General features: G+C 40.4%; 1 protein-coding gene across 1 annotated transcript; it reads left to right on the top strand.

Moving 5' to 3' along the window:
• The first annotated feature begins 989 nt into the window (after nt 1–989).
• Nucleotides 990–16703, top strand: mybpc2a (myosin binding protein Ca). Its single transcript, XM_077734556.1, has 28 exons — nt 990–1008; nt 1094–1216; nt 2342–2425; nt 3077–3225; nt 3282–3399; nt 3535–3583; nt 5952–6008; nt 6065–6240; nt 6305–6437; nt 7219–7343; nt 8223–8328; nt 8400–8569; nt 9691–9856; nt 10734–10840; nt 10923–10952; nt 11220–11359; nt 11444–11603; nt 11924–12028; nt 12098–12286; nt 12354–12488; nt 13133–13300; nt 13374–13462; nt 14088–14283; nt 14587–14726; nt 15420–15579; nt 15647–15783; nt 15856–16042; nt 16571–16703. Exons 1-28 carry the CDS (start codon nt 990–992, stop codon nt 16603–16605), a joined length of 3453 nt encoding a protein of 1150 aa, XP_077590682.1. The 3' UTR covers nt 16606–16703.
• The last annotated feature ends 4972 nt before the right edge of the window (nt 16704–21675 follow it).

Genomic DNA, 21675 nt, shown 5'->3' with positions numbered 1-21675 from the left:
AAAGGTGTTTGTGACTCTCGGGCACCTCGTTAGCGATTAGCTGCTCCTCAATTCGCGGGTGAAGCAAACATCTTTTTAGGGTCTTTCCTTCCTTAGGAACTTCAGCATCACACCAACACACACACATGCAGTCGCACCATTACTGTCAGATGCTAGGAATACATTGTCTCGGTGGTGAAAGGGTGAGAAGGGGAATTTAAGCAAAAATACAATCCAGAAATAAGTACAACATTGCCCTCTAGATCTTTTAAGTTTTAGTACAAAAGTGATCAAAGGCCTTTACTGCAAACTTGCACAAAGGTAGCTGAAGGACACATGAAACATTCATCTGCATGGCCTTCATCGTCAGGAAAATACACACACTTCAGGATATATGCATAAGCATTTTAAATGTGCTTGTTTTGTGTGGAGGCGGGGTTCGTTTCGTATGGTTTTTGGTCAATTTTCAGCTGAAAATGTGCTCCCAATGACAATTATTTGGGGGTTTTCAATGCAAAGTGTGTTCATTGCTGGTGACAGATGTCCAATTCACTGGGAATGACCATGTCAGCCTTTGCCATTCAAGTGAATTGGATATCTATCTCTGTCCGTGGTACTGAAACATGATTACTTCTCATGTTAAAAAAAAAATCTGATTTTGTTGTACTTATTGTTAAATTTTGAAAGAAATTGAACCAAATGGAACATTGTTTGCTTGAACCTCTTCATTTGAACATTTTTTTGTCAATTTTTTTTTTAGTTAATAAAATAAAATATTCTTGTTTAAGGATTATTTTGAGATGGTACAAATGACCAAATAATTGCATTTATCACTTTTTACAAATACTCCCAAAAATCCACTTTATTTCTTTTTACTGCATTATCTATTTGGTAATTTTTGGTGGAAAAAAATCTTATTGGCTTTACAAAATCAGTATTTTGCTACACTTTTCTAAAAATCAATGATTCATCATTTTTACTAATACCCTACTAAAGTCATTTTCTAACCGATGTTTGTCACCATCAATGGCAATCTACCAAAAGCACTCATTTCCATTCCCTGCTTTATTTTTGCATCCGTCCATCAGCAGACGCTCAGCTGAACTCAGGTAAGCTCGCTCGCTAGCTTCTGTCGCATTTTTGTGTTTTGTTCCCAAACGTGCTGCCGCTTTCCTGCCTCTGCGCCTCACTGGCATCCGTCTTTCCTCTCACTCAGCAAACTCTGAGCCAAGCGACGGTAAGATGGCGAGCGCCAACAACACAAGCCCACCCTTCACTGTTCCCCACTTGCTGTTTTGCCTGCTTGTTTGTTGCGCTTTTTTTATGTCCTTGAACATGAGCTTTTGTGTGAATTTGAATTTTGAAATGATTCCATTGGCTCTGCCAATGGTTGGAGAATATCAATTCAGCTGGGTTTTAGTTTTAGTAGTTGTAGTAATCCATTTTAGGATTATGAATTTTTCTTGGCGGATGATTTGGAAAAATAATTTGAGTAGTTTTCCCCTTTTTTTGGTTAAAAAAAGTTAAAAAAAAAATAGATTTCATGCCATAATTACAGTGGCATTGCAAAACTATTTTTATTTTAAAAAACAATTGCATATCCTAAAACATTTTTACATGGAAAAAAAATTAAAAAATCAAAAAGCATGTTTACATCAGAAAAAAAACATTGTCATATTTCAAAAACATTTTTGCATTACAATTTGGTTGAGGACCTCTTTGTTTTTCTGTATTTAAATGTAAAATGATTTTTTGAAATGTAAGAGTTTTTTTTTACATGTAACTTTTTACTTAATTTATTTTTTAATGTAAAATTCTGCACTTCAGGGCCGTACATATCGGCTAACCTTAAATTTTGGAGATAATTTAACCTGATTATTGTTGATACAATAACTCAATAATCTTGAATTTGTGTTCAACAAGCACACGCAGAAACCGTGTGTTCCAAACAACTGACACACTTTCTCTTTCCCACCAACACACTTTAAGATGCAGAGTTGCCCCCGGATGGTAAGATTTGTCGACGTACTGAAGGAAAAAAAATCCTTCATTATTGGCGTGTTCCCTCACCCTGGTCCTTTGTTATCTGCGTTCAAAGGACTGTTGAAGTTTAACCGAATAGGAGCATGTGGTAGAATTTAGAAAGAGCAGTAGAAGTCATAGAAGTCATTATGATAATTAACCAAGAAATTAAATTTTGTAAATTTGTTATTTGAAATTACTCACATAAGTGAACTGTTGACGTGAGAGCACCCCAAGAATATTTTTTCTTGTAGACACAATGTTGTACAGAATGAGTATCCTGTAAGTTGGTTGTCATTTTTCTTGATGGTGTCATATATTGTGTTTCTCACCCTGGCAGAGGTCGGTCCTGGTGTGGAGCCTCAGTTGTCCGAGCTGACTGGCTTGTTTGCGCTCAAGCCCGAGAGTGCCACCGCCATCAAAGGTCACAAAAACAAAACAAAACAAAAACACACTGACCTAGGTGCTGGAGCCTATCCCGGCTGAGTAGTTGTATTAGTAATAGCAACAGCAGCAGGAGTAGTACTACTAGTGGTAGTAGTAATAGTATTAATAGTGTGGAAGTACTAGTAGTAGTAGTAGTAGTACTATTAGTACAAGTACTATCAGAAACAGTAGTAATAGTAGTAGAAGTACTAGTAGTAGTAATAGTCGTAGAAGTAGTAATAGTAGTAACAGCAGCAGAAGCAGTAGTAATAGTAGTAACAGCAGCAGAAGCAGTAGTAATAGTAGTAACAGCAGCAGAAGCAGTAGTAATAGTATTAGAAGTAGTAATAGTAGTAGTAGCAGTAGTTGTATTAGTAACAGCAGCAGAAGCAGTAGTAATAGTAAAAGTACTAGTAGTAGTAGCTACTATTGGTACTAGTAGTAGTAGTAGTAGTTGCAGTAATTGTATTAGTAGAAGTACTATTAGTTGTAGTAGAAGTACTATTAGAAGAAATATTAGAAATATAGAATCTCTAGAATCTTTAGGGATAAGTTCTCATAACGATTAGCAGGTGTTATTGTAGTGTATTTATATGAAAGGTTGTACACATGAAAGCCTTATTTGATTGATGGGTGTCTTTGTGCTCAGGCCAGGATGTGATGTTTGTGGCCAAAGTGGATTCGTCCAAACTGATAAGGAAACCCACCATGAAGTGGCTGAAGGGCAAGTGGCTGGACCTGGGCAGCAAAGCCGGCAAACACCTGCAGTTCAAGGAGACCTACGACCGCAACACCAAGGTATTGTCATTCGTTTTCTCAACGACGCCAATGATTCGCCTGGTTTTGTTTCGCAGATCTACACGTACGAGATGCGCATCGTCAAAGTGGTGGACGGCGACGCGGGCGGTTACCGTTGCGAGGTGACCTCCAAGGACAAATGCGACAGCTGCACCTTCGAGGTGGCTGTGGAAGGTGCGTCCTGACCGTTTACCTCGTGTATCGTGTTTACCGTGAAATCGCCTCTGTCAGACAATAAGCGCATGCGTTTTTTTCTATTATGTGAAGATGATGGAATTACTTCTTCCAATGTTTTTGTTTGTCTTTCAGCCGTGGAAGAACAGCAAGAGGACAACATTTTGGAGGCCTTCAAACGATCGTGAGTGCTTATTTGTATTGTCCATGTCCATTATCCTACATTGGTTTCAATGCAGATTTTCATAAGGGTCGCGGGGGGGGGGTGCTGGAGCCAATCCTAGGCGGGGGACACTCCGAATTGCAGGGCACAACACTCGTATCTAGGGGCAATTTAGAGTTTTTTTTGGGTGTGGGAGGAAACTGGAGTACCCGGGAAAAACCCACAAAAGCCCGGGTAGAACATGCAAATTGCACATGGGAAGCCCTGAACCCACAGGGGTTTGAACCCTTCTATCAGAAATGTGGGCCTGACGTTTTGTGACTTTTTTTTAATGTTGAATTTATATCAGAATGTAAGAAATTCTCAAACTTTTACAAACAAAATAGTACACAGTTGAAAATAATCAGCAAGAGATTTGTCTCAGAAAGAACGATTCTTGCATTTTAAGGCCCCCACTTTATATACATTACAGTACTCGCACCGACTTGTCGGTCGCTTTGAGCCGCCAGCACTCCGATAAATCCGCATCCACCTTCAGCGTGCGTTCGTATCGCTAATCTGCGCAGGAGGGCATCATTTCCCGTCCTCGTTAGCTCGCCTCGTTGAAGACGGGCAGCGTAGCATGCGAAGCGACGGAGCGATATTGAGCCGCGGACGCCGCGGCAGAGACGACATTCGTGCGGGGGGGATCATATAGCAAGAGGAAGAGGAGGAGTAAATGGAAAGCACAGTCAGATTTATTAGCTCACAAGGTTAAACATGAACGATGTTTACGACTAACACTGTGACGGTGTGTGGACGCAATTGGCAAGCCTAGTGTGAAGCATTAAGTATCAATAATATTGGGGAAAATGTCATTAAATGCACTGACAGTCATGTCAAAATACAGTTCAATAATCATACATGATCATCGTGAGGATTATCTATTTACTATTTTAAGGAACAATAGGGCAGATCTGAAAATGTTATCTTTCAGTCTTCTTACTTAGTCAGTTCAAAGTGTCGGTATGATTTAATTCCAGTCTGATTGCACTCTTAATAAAGTCGAGGTGATTACAATTTGTAGTCATGGGGTCAAAGGTTATAGATATTATTATCAAACCTGCAGAAAATATTTGTAATATCAACTAGTAGATGCAATAACAGTTTTAGGTCTTAAGGTCAAAGGTCATCGAGATCAGGTATTATTATCAAACTATCAAAATATGTTTGTGATATGAAACAGAAGGGCAATAATTTTTTTTAAATTAAAAATTACATAGCTATTTGAGTGGTTACCATGTACACTTCACAGTTCTGCGATCGAGGGTTCAATTCCCGGTGGGTTCTGACCTTCCTGTGTAGATTTTGCATGCTCTAACCCGTTCCCGTGTGGGTTTTCTCTGTTAATTGGCCCTATCTATGAATGTGAGTCTGAATGGCTGTCTGTCTAGTGGTGCCTTGCGATTAGTTAACTTGGATCTGTTCCATCACCCCAAGTAACCCTTGTGAGAATAAGCGCTATGGAATATAAATGAATGAACTAGTTAAGGAGTGATACATCTGTAGATAAAATCTCGGTCAACAGCCCGCTGCGCCCTCCCAGCAACGAGGTTATCCGAGGCAGTGCGGTAAGGCCGCGCCGACGTTTTCACGCTCAACCGATCACCGAGCCGGCGAGTTCCGCCGATGAGGTTATTATCGCTCCCCGGGGAGGATTTGCCCTCCTTCGGGGATTACGGCGCCGCCGCGCAAGTTATCCGTGAACGGAGCGCTCATCCGAGGAGGGGCGAGAAGAGGCTCGCAATTGAGATCGCCGCCAACTTTAACCAAAAAAAAAAGGGAGTGGATTCAGACATATTTCTGGCTATATTGGTGGTGCAAGCAGGGGACAAAAACATTTACAAGCAAAAGGAAAGAAAAATGCGGATACATGGAAAAAAGGCTGAAACTTTGCGTTCACAGAAGTAAAACATTGGAATTTTTGGATACTCAGCAATCTTTCTAAACTATTTTATCACCAGGAGCAATATTTCAAACCCCCAATAAACCAGTAACTCCTTTCCACCTTAACCCAAATTAAAACTAATGCTATTTCCAAGAAGAAATAGAAAAACAAACAACTTAAAATGAGTAAATCAACCCTATAAGCTAAGACTATTTTTGCAAAGTTGCATTTTTTTTCCTTGTTTGGATGTTTGACTTAAATGTTTTTCTTTCTCTCCAGCCACCGACTGTTAATTTTTTTAGGATATAGTTAAGTGAAAAACTGCTAGCTTGTTGTTCTCCATTTTATGATTCTTACCCTAATGTATGTTTTTCTTAGTTTCTGATCAAATATAATATTGCCTCCCAAAATTACAACTTTTATATATTTTTTCCCACTAATAATTCTTTTTTTTTCGTGCAGCGGCGATGCAGATGAAGACGCCGGCGACCTGGACTTCAGTGCCCTCCTGAAAAAAAGGTAACGTACCCGCAGAGCATTCCATACATCCATTTTCCAATGCTGGCGGCGATCAGGCAGAAGAAGAAGCAGCAGGCGGCCCCCCAGCAGGAGGTGGACGTATGGGACATCCTGAAGGCGGCCAAACCGTGCGACTACGAGAAGATCGCCTTTGAGTACGGCATCACTGACCTGCGTGGCATGCTCAAGAGGCTGAAGAAGATGAAGGCGGTGGAGCCCAAGAAGAGCGACGGTCAGTGGAAGGCCGCTTTTCGCTGTTGTCAACTCACCAGGCTGACTGCCTTGTCCGCCCGCAGCTTTCTTGAAGAAGCTCGAACCCGCTTACTCCGTCGACAAGGGGCGCCGGATCCAGCTGAGTGTGGAGGTGGCCGACCCCAACGTCCCCATCAAGTGGCTGAAAAACGGACAGGAGATCAAACCCTCTGCCAAGTGAGTACAAAAATAGTTTCAGATATATTTCATTCATTTCTCTTTCTCTGTACTGCTTATACTCACAAAGGTTGCAGGGGTGCTGTAGCCTACCCTTGAATACTATGAGCTAGAGGCAGGGTGAACACTGAACTGGTTGCCACCCAATTGGAGAACAAGTCTAAATACTTAATAATCTAGGAATAATATTCTTTGAGTTTTAAATAAACAATTCCAAATGATTATAAAATAGAAAAGATATTCAAATTACATTGATAAACATTTTAAATATCAAACTCATTCATATATTAAAATGCTAATAAGGTACTCTTACAAAAAAATATAAAATTGACATTTCAACCACAGCGTAAGTTACAGAATCATTTTTAACACAGATTTATGCATTTATGATCTAATTGTATCTTTAATAGTATCTATAGATATGCAAATTGGCCCACTTTACTATTAACTAAATAAAAACTAAACCTAATTTCAGGAATAATCAGATTAGCATGCCAAAATACTTACGATACCCTAATGGTGTTTTCTTCATAGATTTATTATTTGTATTTCTTAAAAAACATTCCAAACTAAATCTGCATAATGACAAATATTTTGGGGTAAAATTCAATTATAATATCCTAATGTCATTTATTTCCCATGAGTGTACTTTTTTGACCTCCCCATCGCTTTGTTCCAAACGTTAGCCGCCGTCAGGTTGCCACGGCAACGTAGTGAGCACTAGGGTAGTATTCCCGGTGGCGCGTGGGTCCGGGTGACGGCGGTCCTGTTTGTCTGCCAGGTACGTGTTTGAGAGCGTGGGCAACCGACGAACGCTCACCATCAACAAATGCAACCTGTCGGATGACGCGGCCTACGAGTGCGTGGTGGGCGAAGACAAATGCTTCACCGAGGTCTTCGTCAAAGGTAGCTGACTCACATCTTTGCCTCCTCAATTCATCACTCCTTTCATTCATTCTCCAAAGGGGAAATTTGTGCTAGCTAAAGAATGCTGAAGGATAACCACTAGCATAGAAAAAGATGAATCGCAATATCACAAGTGTTTTTTTGTGACTATTTGCATTGACATACATAGGATTTTTTTATACATTTAAAAGTACAGTAGTTTATACAGTAGCTATACCCAAATATGTCTCTAATTTCGTTATTTGATGTATCCTTTGGCCAAATTGCATCACCTTCATGAACCAAGCCTTAATGAGGTTGTAATGCTTCTTACAGCCAAGTAGCATATTCTCATACATTTCTGTCCATCTGCTTTCCTTAATTAATTAAAGACAAACACAAATAAGACAAATATTGCTTTTTAAAATTGAATATATCCATAATAGACACTCCGATAAAATAGCCAAAAAGGTATAGTTTTTTTAGTGACTAATATTAATGTGTAATTATGTTTTACCTGTCTTTATTTATTCCTGACTTACTCAAGAATTCCATAATCAACATGCATATATGTATATATGTCAAATGAACAAATAGTGGTCAAAATATAACTTAAAAAGACTTTTACTTGCATTATATAACACAAAGTTTCAAGCAAATTTCTGATTTTGATTCAACTTTGCGTCGTGCAACTGAATGAAAGCATCATCGTTTGTAGGCGTCCTTTCAAGGTTGGATAAACTATTGAAAAACTCAAAAGTGCTTTTCTAAAAGTGGACACAGGATTCCCCATTTGGATGCTTTAATCTATCTACAGATACAAATTGCAGTTGTTTCTACGAATACTTCAATACTGCAACATACAGATTTTTATTATTTTCTGACTCTGCTGTCGTTTAGAGCCTCCGGTGACAATCACCAAGCTTTTAGATGACGTCCACACGGTGGTAGGCGAAAAGGTTGAGTTTGAAGTGGAGGTCTCGGAGGAAGGAGCGCATGTCAAATGGTGAGCCAGATCGATCCTTCTTTCCATACTACGTGCCAACCATCTCAAATCGAGTCAATATTTGTCTTCAGGATGAAAGACGGCGTGGAGCTGACGAAAGACAGCGCCGCTTCAAAGTACAGATTCAAGAAAGATGGCAAAAAGCACATTTTAATCATCAACGATGCCACCAAGGAAGACATTGGCACCTACTTTGCCTTAACCAACGGTGGAGAATCCAAAGCCGAGCTGGAAGTGGAAGGTAAATGTATTAATCGGGCTTCTTCCCGTTAAAGGAACATCAAAATCGGCCATGAAACTAAAGTGAAAGCCGACATTGGCCGGCTGGCCGGCTATAATTGACTGTCGGCGTACGTTGAAAGTTTGTCGACAGGTGATTCAATTAGTTCGGCTGTCGCTAAGTGCTGATGTTTTCCATCAAGACGTGCGTGGAAGCTCATCAATTAGTCACTGCTGTAATTAATACTTCTCCATTTATTAGGAAGTTGTTCTATCATGGGCTTGCTTGTCAGGGGAATTTGCTCTACATGTCCAAACCTGATTTGAGGGTCATGTCTTTGGCCTTCCTTGAAACTCTTCCAGGATTGGGAAATATTTTGGTTTAAAGCAGGTGTGCCAAACTCAGTTGGACAGTTTTATTTTTAGACCCAAACTTGAATATACTTGCCGCCATTGACGGTGCTAGACGTCCAATCCATTTTGACTGGAAGGGGCGAATGAATGTTCATTTATTTGTCCCTCCTTGTTAAAATGGATTGGACATCTAGTGTTGTCAATGGCACTGAAAGATGAGCATCCACAGCCAGTTTTAGTGAATTGGACATTTTTTATCTTTCATTTTAGAGTAGTTATAGATCACTCTTAGTAAATATTGGATCTTTTCTTATTGATTTTGAGAGACTTTTCAGGAGGATATTTGTTCGTATATCAGTTCTTGTTGATTTTTTTGGGCAATTTCCAAGTACACGTCGTATTGGTTTATAGTTGCACTTTAAGTATTTTTTAATTAACTCATTGGCTACCATTGAGTCACCCCATTTTTTTCTGCTCCACATTCATCAATAATTGGTTATTCATAATCAATATGTGATCAAAATCCCTATTTAAATGAGCATTTATAACATGATTTCGGGTGTATTTGGAATAATCCCAACAACAGAATTGCAGGTGACCGGGTTGCAAATCCCTACTAATTTTAGCTTTTTATGAGGAGTAGAATATAGATTGTAGCTATCTGACCAAGAGGATACATTTACATCAAAATCAAAATAAGTCAAATCACAAAATCTCTGGAAGGTAACCTGTTATTTCTCCAAATTACTAAAATACAAGCTCATTCACCCATATTATTTTGGTACACAGATAAAGAGCTGGAGGTCCTGCAGAGCATCGCTGACCTAACAGTAAAGGCCAGTGAGCAGGCTTTGTTCAAGTGCGAGGTATCTGATGAGAAGGTGACCGGCAAGTGGTTTAAAGATGGTGTGGAGGTGCAGCCCAACGAGCGCATCAAGATGTCCCATATTGGAAGGTACATTATATTTTTCATATACAGACATTATTAAATTTTAAAATTACATCCGAGGGTGTGCCTTCAGATATGTTTTTATTTTCAATGCTAAGAGAATGGGTTGGGAAACACTGCATTAGAGGGAGACTAATACTCGTGCTACATTTGAACCAATCCGAGGTCTTTGTGGGAAAGCCAACATCTCCTGGAGTCATGTCTGAGAAGATCAGATTACACTAACAAAATGGGTATTTTTTTTCTCCCATCATTGTGATCTGTAAAAGAGAAACTTTTAAGATTTGAAGAATCCTTCATTGAGCGTATGGCCTTAGGTAGTGGAGGTGCACACGCATTGGAAGGATTTAGTACATAGCGTTAGTCACACTGCAATATCTGGGATTAGCCCCAGAAGGTAAATGAGCTGCACTAATCACACCCAAAGGTATTCAAGTTTCTCTGATAGGTATCACAGTCAGCGTGGAAGCTATTTGAGATACACTAAAAAGATTTTGGAGTTACACTGGAAGGTTTCAAGAGTCTACCCTTGGATGTAGTATTCCATTTTTCCACTCCATCGGCTTACTCTGAACATACAATCAATAGCAAATGATTCTTTGGGTGTTTGACCTATTTTTCAAAGTGGCAGCAATCTAAAAACGGGTAGTCATTTAACACACACACACACATACACACACACACACACACACCAGGAATCAACAGCTTCTCTGGGTTATTCCGACATCAGAGACACTCCAAGGTGATAGCGGTCACACAAGGTGAAAACCATTTAGGATGATTTTGTTGCCGTGCAAAAGAAGCAGAAGTGTCTCCTCCGTGTGGCTTAATTGCCGCTCAAGCAGGGATGGCGCTCTCTATAGTAACCATGTCATATTTCCAGGACGCACAAGCTGACCATCAACGACGTGAAGCCCTCCGATGTGGGCGATTATACATTCGTGCCCGATGGCTATGCGCTCTCTTTGTCGGCCAAGCTCAACTTCATGGGTAAAGAAGCAGTGAATCACAATTTCAAAAAATATTAATTTGAGAAAATATGAATTCATTTTTTTATGTTTATTTCTTGCAGAAATCAAGATTGACTATGTTCCTAGACAAGGTGAGTGACTTCTTACATCATTAGAGTAATTATGGGGTAAATCATGGTTGTATTGGTTTTCTATTGTTATGTTTATAATAATACAGTATTGTATTGTACATTTCATTATACAGGTTTCAGTTGTAACAATCATGGCCGTGTTGACTAACACATCAGAATTCATTAGGAAATACTGGATTATTTTAGAAATTATTCCACTATTGAACATGTACAGTCATATTAAATAGATAATAAATTACTATGACTCCATGTTATGTCACATGACAGATCCTCCCAAGATCCACCTGGACACCAGCGGCACCGGAAGCCAGAACACCATCACAGTGGTGGCCGGAAACAAACTCCGCTTCGATGTGGAGATTTCCGGCGATCCCCCTCCGGTGGTTTCTTGGATGAAAGGTGACAAGGTGGGTCATGAGGAGGCAGCGAGACACACGTGTTTTTTTCAAATGAAGGATGCGTGACGAGTTGTTTTATGGACTGCGGCACAGCCTGTCAGCGAGGCAGAAGGGAGGGTCCGTGTGGAGACCAGAAAGACCCTGAGCAGCTTCGTGATTCAGGGCGCCGAGAAGGAAGATGAAGGTTTCTACTCGCTTACTGTCATCAACCCTGCCGGCGAAGACAAAGCTGAGCTTTACGTCAAAGTTGTGGGTTAGTTGGTCGTGATTCTGCTGTTTTATTGTGTTGATGCACTTTCTTAGGTCAGATGGATTGCTGTACGGTAATGAGATAAGGTGACAGGAAAGGTCAGGTTTAGGGAGGAGGGGTTAATGTTTTATGGGTTTAACTTTTAGGTTGAATAGGGGTGGTTTATGTTAGAATATGGTTTATAGTAAGAATAGGGTATGGTATGGTACCATTTTGGTAAATCTGTGTTGGGATAATGGTAAATTAACGTTAAAGTTAGCTGTAGTGAAAATGTTTTCCCATCTTTAAGTTGTTTTCTATCTCCTTCCTTGCTACTTCACCAGACGTTCCTGACCCACCCGAGAATGTCAAATGCACATCGGTGGGTGAGAACACCGCCACCATCATATGGGATCCTCCCGCGTTTGATGGCGGCGCAGCAGTTAAAGGTGACTTGCCTCCCCTAAATTTCAAATTTAATGTTGAATGATGTGAGTTCTTTAACCTTTTGGCTCCAGGTTATCTAATGGAACGAAAGAAGGTCGGCTCATCCAGGTGGACCAAACTCAACTTCGACGTGTACGAGTCCACTACATACGAGGCTAAAAAGATGATTGAGGGCGTTGTTTACGAGATGAGAGTATTCGCTGTCAACGGCGTGGGAATCTCACAGCCCAGTTTCAACTCCAAGCCTTTCATGCCCATCGGTGCCCAAACCCACCATTGTTCAATCATTCTTTACAAAATATTGAAGTGACCTTTGACCCTTTTCAGCGCCCACCAGTGAGCCCTCTCGCCTGTCGGTGGAGGACGTGACCGACTCCACCTGTGCTCTGCGGTGGCTTCCTCCAGAGAAAGTGGGACCAGGCGGCATTGATGGCTACATCATTGAATACTGCAAAGAAGGAAGTAAGTTGGGGGTGCTTGATTCATTAGACCAGCAAAGTTCCAATGACAATGGTGTTTGCGGGTGGCTGGTTAGATGCGAGGCGGCCGCTTCTCCGTTTGACTCTTAACGAGGCCATAATCCTCAACACGAAGCTTTATTGAGGAGATTATAAAATGAAAACGCCGCTCGTAAAGTACAAAGATTTACTTCAATCATAATTCACGGTTAGTGCTAATTAGATTCGAAGCAAAAGAGCTGAACGAGAAGTTTTCAGCAAGAAAAGGTGGAGAGCTCAAATTCTTGACAAGATATGGTTGGGATTAAACGGTTCGATTCCGGGTAGCGACATCCGTGGTTCGAGCATGTAATCGTATATCAGCGTTTTCAGACGATATGAAAGATTCATCTTTTTTGGCCACCCTCAATTGTATTTTTAAGTATTAACTCCATTTCATTGATTGTGAAAAGCGTCCAATCCATTTTGAGGTAGCACAATTTTAATCCATAAGTATAAACTTTACATACTCATTTAAATGAGTGAAGTGAACGTGACATTAAACAATTTTTATGAAACCTTATTTTGCTTCCATAAAACAGATTTTGGGACTCAGTAAGAAATTATGTAATTTTAGGAAGAATTAATGAAAGTTCTAAATCTTTCTAGGTGACGATTGGGTGCAGGCCAACAAGGAGCCAGTGCAAAAGAACCAGTACCGTGTGAAAGATCTACCGGTGGGGGAGAAGATGCTATTTAGGGTGGTGGCCATTAATATCGCCGGACGCAGCCCCCCGGCTATGCTTTCTCAGGCTGTCACCATCAGAGAGATCATGGGTCAGACCAGCACAATGCCTGACGTTTAGTGAAAGTGAAAATAATCAGTGTCAATACATCTTTTGTTATGCAGAACATCCAAAGATCCGTTTACCACGCCAGCTGAGAACCAGATTGGTTAAAGTTGTTGGTGAGAAGGTCAACTTGGTCATCCCCTTCCAGGTATGCCCTAGATACGTCTATTTATTTATCAAAACCTCATATCAAATCTTTTTGTCTTTTGGTTGACTTCCAGAAAACATGTGTGATTTAAAAACAGCCTGAAGGTTCTAAAAATACTCCGGAAAAAATAAAAAATGAGTGAGTTGCTACAAAGTAGGTCAGGTGGCGGTGAAGTAACGAGTGGCAGATTTAGAAGTGCTGACTTTCCTGTTTTAATATTTGATTTGCAATTTATTTTATTTTATTTTTTGCCAAAAACATTCAGAAATTTGGGGAAGGGGATTTGAAGGGGCAGACCCTCTGACTTTTGGGGTTGGAAATGATGACAGGATCTCATCTCATTTTCTGAACCACTTTATCCTCACCAGGGGTGCTGGAGCCTATCCCAGCTGACTATACCATGAATTGGTGGCAATTCAGGGTCCAATCAGCTTACAATGCATGTCTTTGGAATGTGGGAGGAAACCGGAGTACCCGGAGAAAACCCACACAGATGGACTGACATGGATTTGAACCCAGGTCCAACCACAGTGAAGCCGACGTGCTAACCACTTATACACCAGACCGCCCTGATGACACGGTAGAAAAGGTAAACATTAAAGCAAGAACCTGGGATTTGTCTTAGGGTAAACCTCGGCCGGTGGTCACATGGTACAAAGACGGCGCCCCCTTGGAGGACCGCAGCGTGGGTACCCGCACCAGCGATGTGGACTCCATCTTCTTCATCCGCTCGGTCGAGAGGCTCCACTCGGGAACGTACACGATGGCCGTGCAGATCGAGAACGTAGAGGATCGCGCCAACATCCGCATCCAAGTCGTGGGTGAGTCACGGGTTGGCCACGCATTCCGAGATGAGCGCAAAATCTCTTCAACGTGTGTCCATAACTTCCCCAAACTGGCTCAAGTCATCAAAGTGGCTCTTTAATCCTGACCGCCAGCTCATTCCGCGTCTCTTCACAGGTCAGAAGGATTACGCCACAGGATTATTTGCATGTAGACTGGGATTAGGTTCATACTTGATGCTTGAGAAGGTTAAGTTAATGAGAGGATGAGGCTCTAGACGTTCCTCTGCTCTCCAATCATCTACTGGAACAAACGCCGCTGTGATATGTTTCTTGATGTAGAAAAGCCGGGCCCACCCTTGGAGGTGCGCGTCACTGACGTTTGGGGCTTCAACGCTTCGCTGGAGTGGAAGCCGCCCAAAGACGACGGCAATGCGGAGATCATCGGCTACACTATTCAGAAAGCTGACCTGAAGACAGAGGTAAGCCACAGCGGCCCTCCTTTGCTTTTAATAATGTTATGAAATACAACAGTATTTGACATTAACATGTCATAAAAGGCTTATCTATGAAGTCAAGTCTTGGTTGCATTTCGCACTCTAGTACAGCAGTATACAGTAATATGGCATGTGTATTCATTCTGGTTGTGATGTCATAAACTGAACCAGCTCCAGATTTTTGCAGTCTGCTATTGTACTATGCGTGGCTTCTTTCATCCCTGCGTGATTTGTCATTTGTCAAGTATCAAACGTACGAGCACAGCACTAAGAAGTTAGGCATGATCGTTTTTCTTGTTGTGTCCATCAATCAGATCAGCCTAGTTTTGGATAAAAGAAAAAATTGGGCACTATTCTGTGATCATTCTGGGATGGAATGAATAGTGTTATAAAGCAAATAATCCCATGCCTCATAAAGACTTGGTGTGTAAATAGTATGCCAAAAAAGTAATATTTTATAAGATCGAGTCCAAATTCTAATTAGATACAGTATAATCCTATTAATAATTATTGCTATTATGTTCACATCACATTTTCTGAACCACTTTATCCTCTCTAAGGTCGCGAGGGGTGCTGGGGACTATCCCAGCTGACTTTGGGCCAGAGGCAGGGGACACCTTGAAGGCTTTCTGTCAACCCTACCAGTCAAAATGCATTTTCAATCTCCAATTGCGTCAGGATTGGTTCACCGTGTACGAGCACAACCGGCGGCCCAACTGCACCGTGTCCGACCTGATCATGGGCAACGAGTACTCCTTCCGAATCTTCAGCGAGAACGTCTGCGGTCTGAGCGAGGATCCCGGCGTCAGCAGCAACACGGCGCTCATCTGCAAAACAGGTAAGCCAACGAGTTAGTTACACTAACAAAACGGTTCGCCCACCTCACTGCTTGACTGACCCTCCAGGTTTGGAGTACAACCCTCCACCCTTTAAAGAGAAGGACCAGAGCGCGTCCCCAAAGTTTACAGCACCGCTGGTGGACCGGAGCGTCGTGGCGGGATACACCACCGCCATCAGCTGTGCAGTCCGCGGCTACCCAAAGGTATTTTCCACTTTGGCGATACACGTCGGTGTAGCTTTCTGTTATGACGCCCCGTTATCGTTGTGGTTGTAGCCCAAAATCATTTGGATGAAGAACAAGATGATCATTGGGGAGGACCCAAAGTTTCTGATGCAGAACAATCAGGGGGTTCTGACGCTGAACATCCGCAAACCTAGTCCGTACGACGGTGGGCGCTACTCGTGCAAGGCCGTCAATGTGCTGGGAGAAGACGAGGTGGAGTGTAAATTGGAGGTCCGAGGTAAGCAAAAAATTAAAATTAAAATTTTTATTTTTGCATTAATTTTCCTCCATTTTTTGAGCAGTTTGATTTGAGTATTTTAATTTTGGGGGTTATTACGATCTCTTTTTGCAATGACTTTTTAAATAATTAGTGAATTAAATTTTCAAATATTTTAACTCAAACTAAAGGTTGTTGTTGTTTTCTTTTGTTTTTTGTTAGTTTAACCCTTTTGATTTAAGTTTCTGAAGGCTTTGGGATTCATAAAGTTCTTGACTAACTTTGGGCTATTAATCATTTCAGAAACATCCCTTTTCCTGCATTATTTTTACTTTTAATCCACCTATTTTTGGGTGACTATCATTTTATCTGCACTGCGGACTTATTGCGCTCTTACTTGTTATCATTGCATCACTTTTGCAGCTTGTCCTAACAATAACTTGAACAATATGTTCACATCTCGTTAACTTATGACATCCGACAATTCCTTCTCCACTTTGTTGTGACATCATCACCCTCATCCTCATGTGTGTCATTTTTCTCTTGCAGTCTTCAAGGACAAAGCGGAGGAGGTAAAGAAATGAGGCCAGCACTGACAGTTGCCCCGCCCACTAAATCATTTTTAACTGCCATCAAATGTTAGTTTTGTCTTTTTCCTCAAGTAAAAAAAACCCTCCAAGTATGTTTTCTGCCTTGGTCTGTTTGTCACTTGCAACTTATAAGTGCAAATATCAGTTATTTAACCTATTCTGTGCCATTGACGGTAATAGACGTCCAAATTATCACCATCAAGGACGGTTCAAGTTGAGAATAAGTGTTAATTTAATACACATACACAAGCAGTGTGGAGCCAATGGTGCAAACCGTGGGTATCGGGGTCTCATTAGCTCAGAACACGAGAGGCTGATTAAGGCACCCCGACAACAGCGGCCTAATTAGCCGGCGCTCATTCTCATTTTGGCTCTCGCCCGCTCTTTTCCCCAGGTCATCACTGAGCAAAGCAATTAGCGTTAACTTGCACGGCCGCAAAACAAACACAACGCAAGGCTTGATTTTAAGATGGCAACCGCAGTGGTCAAAAATCTATTCTTACCAATGTAGTATTATTAAAAATTAATTAGGGATACTACTTAACTCAGGAACTTTTCAAAAAGGGGATCTCAAATGCAAATAAATCCATATTTTGTTGCTGATTTCAACATTTTTATTGGATTGCTGGTCAATTATTGACATAATTAGAGTAGTCATTTTTATATCTATATTATCATATGTTTAATATGGTCATATTTTTGGGGTTGGGTGGGTGTGTTTTCCTTGTGTGTCCTGTCTGTGTGATTTGGATGTGTTTTTGCCATTTTTCCCCTCCTGGCTTCCCTTACTCTTGAGTGATCCAGGTGGTTCTGATTAAGCATTAACCCCTCTATGTGTGTTTGTATTGGCATGTCTTCAAGTGAGATTATTGCTGCATGTTTTCCTGTTGCTGTTTTGGGTGAGTAATATTTTGATTCTTTGATTGATGTGCATCTCCCCAGTTTAGTTTTTATTTTGTCACTGGTATGGTTTTTTTTCTTCTTCATGAAAGTCCTTATTTGTGCACCAGCACTTCAATTTCACTTCACAGCCAAATGCAAATGCATAACATTTCTAAAGATACATTCTCTTTTTCTTTAAACTAGTCAGTAAAAATGATATTTGCTAAAAATAAATATTTTATTCTCCAAGATCTAAGTTGCACCAGCCAAATAATTCACATTGAAGATAAAAAAAACATAAATATAAGTCACATATTTGGGATTGCAATTTTTATTTGATCAGAAACCTAAATGAACCAGAGGTTAAAGTAAACATTGTAAAATGGATTAAAAATAAACTGTTAACTGTTTCAGATCAACCCCCAAAAAACACAGCATAACACTTAATTATTAGTTGGAGGTGCAGACAAACTATGAAAAAAATAAGATGTATTGTTAGTAATATATGGTAATTATGTTTTTAATCATATCTACTGCATTGTTGTTGTTTTTTAAATAAACTATTTGTAAATAGAACATCATCATGAAGGCGTTTAAATGACAATCATGAAAATAATGTCGAATGGTCGCACAGGAGACCTGCAGTGCAGCACTGCAATGTTTTTTCCCTTTTACCTGAAAACCAGCAGGGGGGCTTCGTCTTCTTGGGATGATTGACACATTAAAGCAGACAAAATACACACAACGTGTAGGACTTCAGGAGGAAAAAAACAGCATGTCACTACCTGAGCTTTACACATACACATATACCGACAACGACCTTGTATACAATGGTTGTTTTCTGTTAAAAATGATGTTGTATAATAAGGCCTTTTTCTTTAAAAACGTTCAGTAAGGCTTTTATCTGTTAAAAAAAAGACCATCTTTAGTAAGGCTACATTTCATTATGAAAATAGTCCATGTAAAATAAGGCTTTAAGTTTAAGTTGTTAAAAAAATAACCAAGTATAGTAAGGCTTTCTTTTCTTAAAAATAAAGTAGTTTATGTATAATAAGGCATTTTTAAATGACCATGTATAGTAAGGCTTTTTATCTTTAAAAAAAAGTAGTCTATTAAAAAGGGTGTCATATAGACAGGCTTTTATTTCTTCAATAATATGACCATCTACCTATATGTTTATATACACTTTAAAAATGGTTTTGATTCGTCACCCTAAGTCTTGCAAGGCTGATGTGTCCTTTTTTGCTTGCTCACTTTCATCATCATGTTTGGTGTTGTGACAAGCTGACGACACGTTTGGCCAAAGAGGGATGTGATGGAGAAAAAAAAAAAAAAAGCAAAGTATGCAGTGAAGTACGACACTTGTGTGAGTGCCTTTGGCTTGATTGAAACGGTTGCCATGGTTTCCAGGACGTTTCCATGGAAATGCTGCCTGCCAATAAAACCAAAGTGAGCGAGAGAGTTAGAGAGCGGCGGGTCTTTGCGGCAGGTTGGCACGAAGGTGAAATACGGAGAGCCTGGGATAAACAAATGAGCCTGTTGTCATGGTAACGCAGCAGGTAAATCCATAGGAAGCAGCAGCTGATTAACATGGCAAATGGCGTCACGGGAGCTTTTTTTCCCCCCATCTTTTCCCCCTTCCTGGCACTTAATGCCAATTACAGTTGCATCCTTTGCATCTGAAAGACGGAAGTACTCCTGCACTTGTGCGTCGCCACGGTAACGCTGCAGCAAGCTCCGTCCGCATGAGGGAGGGAGGGAGGAAGTCTGAGCCCGTGTGAACAATACTAATGCCGCTTCACTCATCAAAAACGGACAAAAAAAAAGCACCATTAACCCCCAACCTTCCTACATTTATTCCCCATCAATGTTAGTTTCCCGCTCGCTTAACATTATCATAAAGAAAAAAAAATACACTTTTATCCAAAGAATCAAAAGGTATACAAGTGTTTTTTCCTTAAAAAATAAAATAAATCATGACTTTTGATTGAGAAAACACTTTTCTGTTAAAACCTAACTTTCTGGGGAGAGACTTTCTAAATTAATTTTCATATTTTATTCCTTTACTCTGCCCTGACATACCTTAACCTTTCCTGTTCTCCCTGTAATGTATCGGTTCATACTAATATTCATATAAATTATTGGTTATTGTGTGCCATAATTGTAAAAACAAAACATTTTTTTTTAATTTTGCTTACAATATTCCTTACTTGCAACTTTACCATTGAATTAATGTACGATTCATATAAATACTTCCAAATATTATAAGAGACCCTATTGATCCATTATTGAAACAATAAAATAATTATAATTAACATCACCTCACATGGATGGCAAGATTGAAAAAAAAACAATTTTGAATTAGCAAAATAGTTCATTTCTTTACAAAGGCTTCCGCAAAAAACATCAACACTCCCCATAAATCGTAAAATTATAAACTTTTATATCAGCTTTTAGTGCTAATCTTGTCCCAAATGAAGGCATAGTGTGCATGCTTCCTTTTTGTAGGCGTCCACGTCACATAAGCTCATCCTCCATCTTCCTCCTCCCCCATCGCTTGTCCATCCGTCTGTCCGAGTGGCATCATGTCGTCGGCCTGCTGTCCAATCGATAACTCATCTCTCAATGGTCCCCCCCCCTCCTCCCCACCACGAACCCCCGCAGGAAGCCAAATGTCCTTCCAGCGGACACGCAAAGAGGAAGGAGGATTGACCGACCACTTAAAAAAAAAGAAAAAAGATCAAGAAGATGATTGGACGCCAACTCCAAGGTTAAAAAGAAGAATACACATGGTGGGGCACGGTCATGCTCGCCCTTGACGGCGGTCAAAGTCTCCCAACACTGACCTTGACCTCCAGACGCCGCTCAGAAGAGGAGACCAAGTGTGGTCACAACGTGAGAAATCACTTAGAGTCCAACCATGCAAGAGAATTGACATTTTCATCAGAGCCGGCGGCAAATCACGCGTGTCCAAGTTAAACACAGCAAAGGGACTAAGTAAAACTGTTGACACATCCCCAGTGTCGCTGCCATTGACGACGATAGACAAGTGATTGGTCATGGTGCAAATGGATTGGATGTCTTTTGCTGGAGATGGGAGATGAAAAATTATAATCCTAGAAAGCCATTGGCTGCCATTGAAGTTGCTCTAAAATACATTTTTACATTGACTTCACTGTAACTTTGGTACGTATAACACAAACTAAGGAAACATATCAACAATCACATAGTTCCTGCCCACATACTGTTTTTTTAGGGGCTAGTAACATTTTCATATTTTAATGCTAAACAGGGAAGTAGAGTGCCAAAATGAACATAAATCAATAAAGTTTTTAAAAAACGAAATTCCTTTTCTGATCGCTTATACTTTTGTCCTCTGACTTTTTAACCCAAAATGTATTCATGTTACAAATCCTGCAATAATCCCTTAATCCATTCTTTAGTTATCTTGAATTTAAACATTCAAACAGACAAAACCGAATCCAAAAATAAACAAATGTAGAAATATACATACAAATGGAAAGAAATAGTGAGGAAGTAAAAATGAAAATAAATAACAACAACTTATACATAAAGGTTAAAATATATACACAAATAAATCTTGAAGCATTAATTTTCCGTACCCCCTATCCTCAAAAGGTTCACGGGGGGTGCCAGTGCCTATCCCAGCCAACTACCACCAAATTGCCACATTTTATTACAAATTTCTCACAACCAATTCAAGGTGCCCCTCGCTGACTGCCCACATTTGGCTGAAATAGGCTCCAGCACCCCGGTAGAGCAACATTATAATGACACATTTAAATATTAAGTTAGATTTTTTAATTTAATTTTGGCAATCCTGTCATCCAGCCGTCCAATCCATTTGCAATGCATAACTCCACCCAAGTCATCCCAGTTAAACTACTTTTCCATCACTGTAAATAGCAATAAATGAGCCATTGACTCCCACCTAGACAACTAGAGCCCACCAGTAAAGACGAGAAGGGACTACACATGTCAGTTTATAGACGATTGCCATGTTGCAGTTGGGCAGAAAATGGCAGAAAAGATAGAAGATGAAGCAGGGGGCGAGCAAGCATCAGTTGGTGTGTGAGTCAGAAAGAGAGAGAGATAGAGCCAGAGAGAAGGTGGAGGCGGTGAGAAATTGCCCCCCCATGGCCTCTGCCCCCCTCTTAGTGG

This window comes from Stigmatopora nigra, chromosome 15 (genome assembly GCF_051989575.1).
Source record: "Stigmatopora nigra isolate UIUO_SnigA chromosome 15, RoL_Snig_1.1, whole genome shotgun sequence".
NCBI classification, from domain to species: Eukaryota; Metazoa; Chordata; class Actinopteri; order Syngnathiformes; family Syngnathidae; genus Stigmatopora; species Stigmatopora nigra.
This window is presented reverse-complemented; position numbering and strand designations above follow the sequence as displayed.

Coding starts and splice junctions, on each gene's coding strand:
- mybpc2a (XM_077734556.1), top strand. Junction 13,463..14,087: donor ACTTGGTCATCCCCTTCCAG/GTATGCCCTAGA, acceptor GATTTGTCTTAG/GGTAAACCTCGGCCGGTGGT. Junction 14,284..14,586: donor CATCCGCATCCAAGTCGTGG/GTGAGTCACGGG, acceptor TTCTTGATGTAG/AAAAGCCGGGCCCACCCTTG.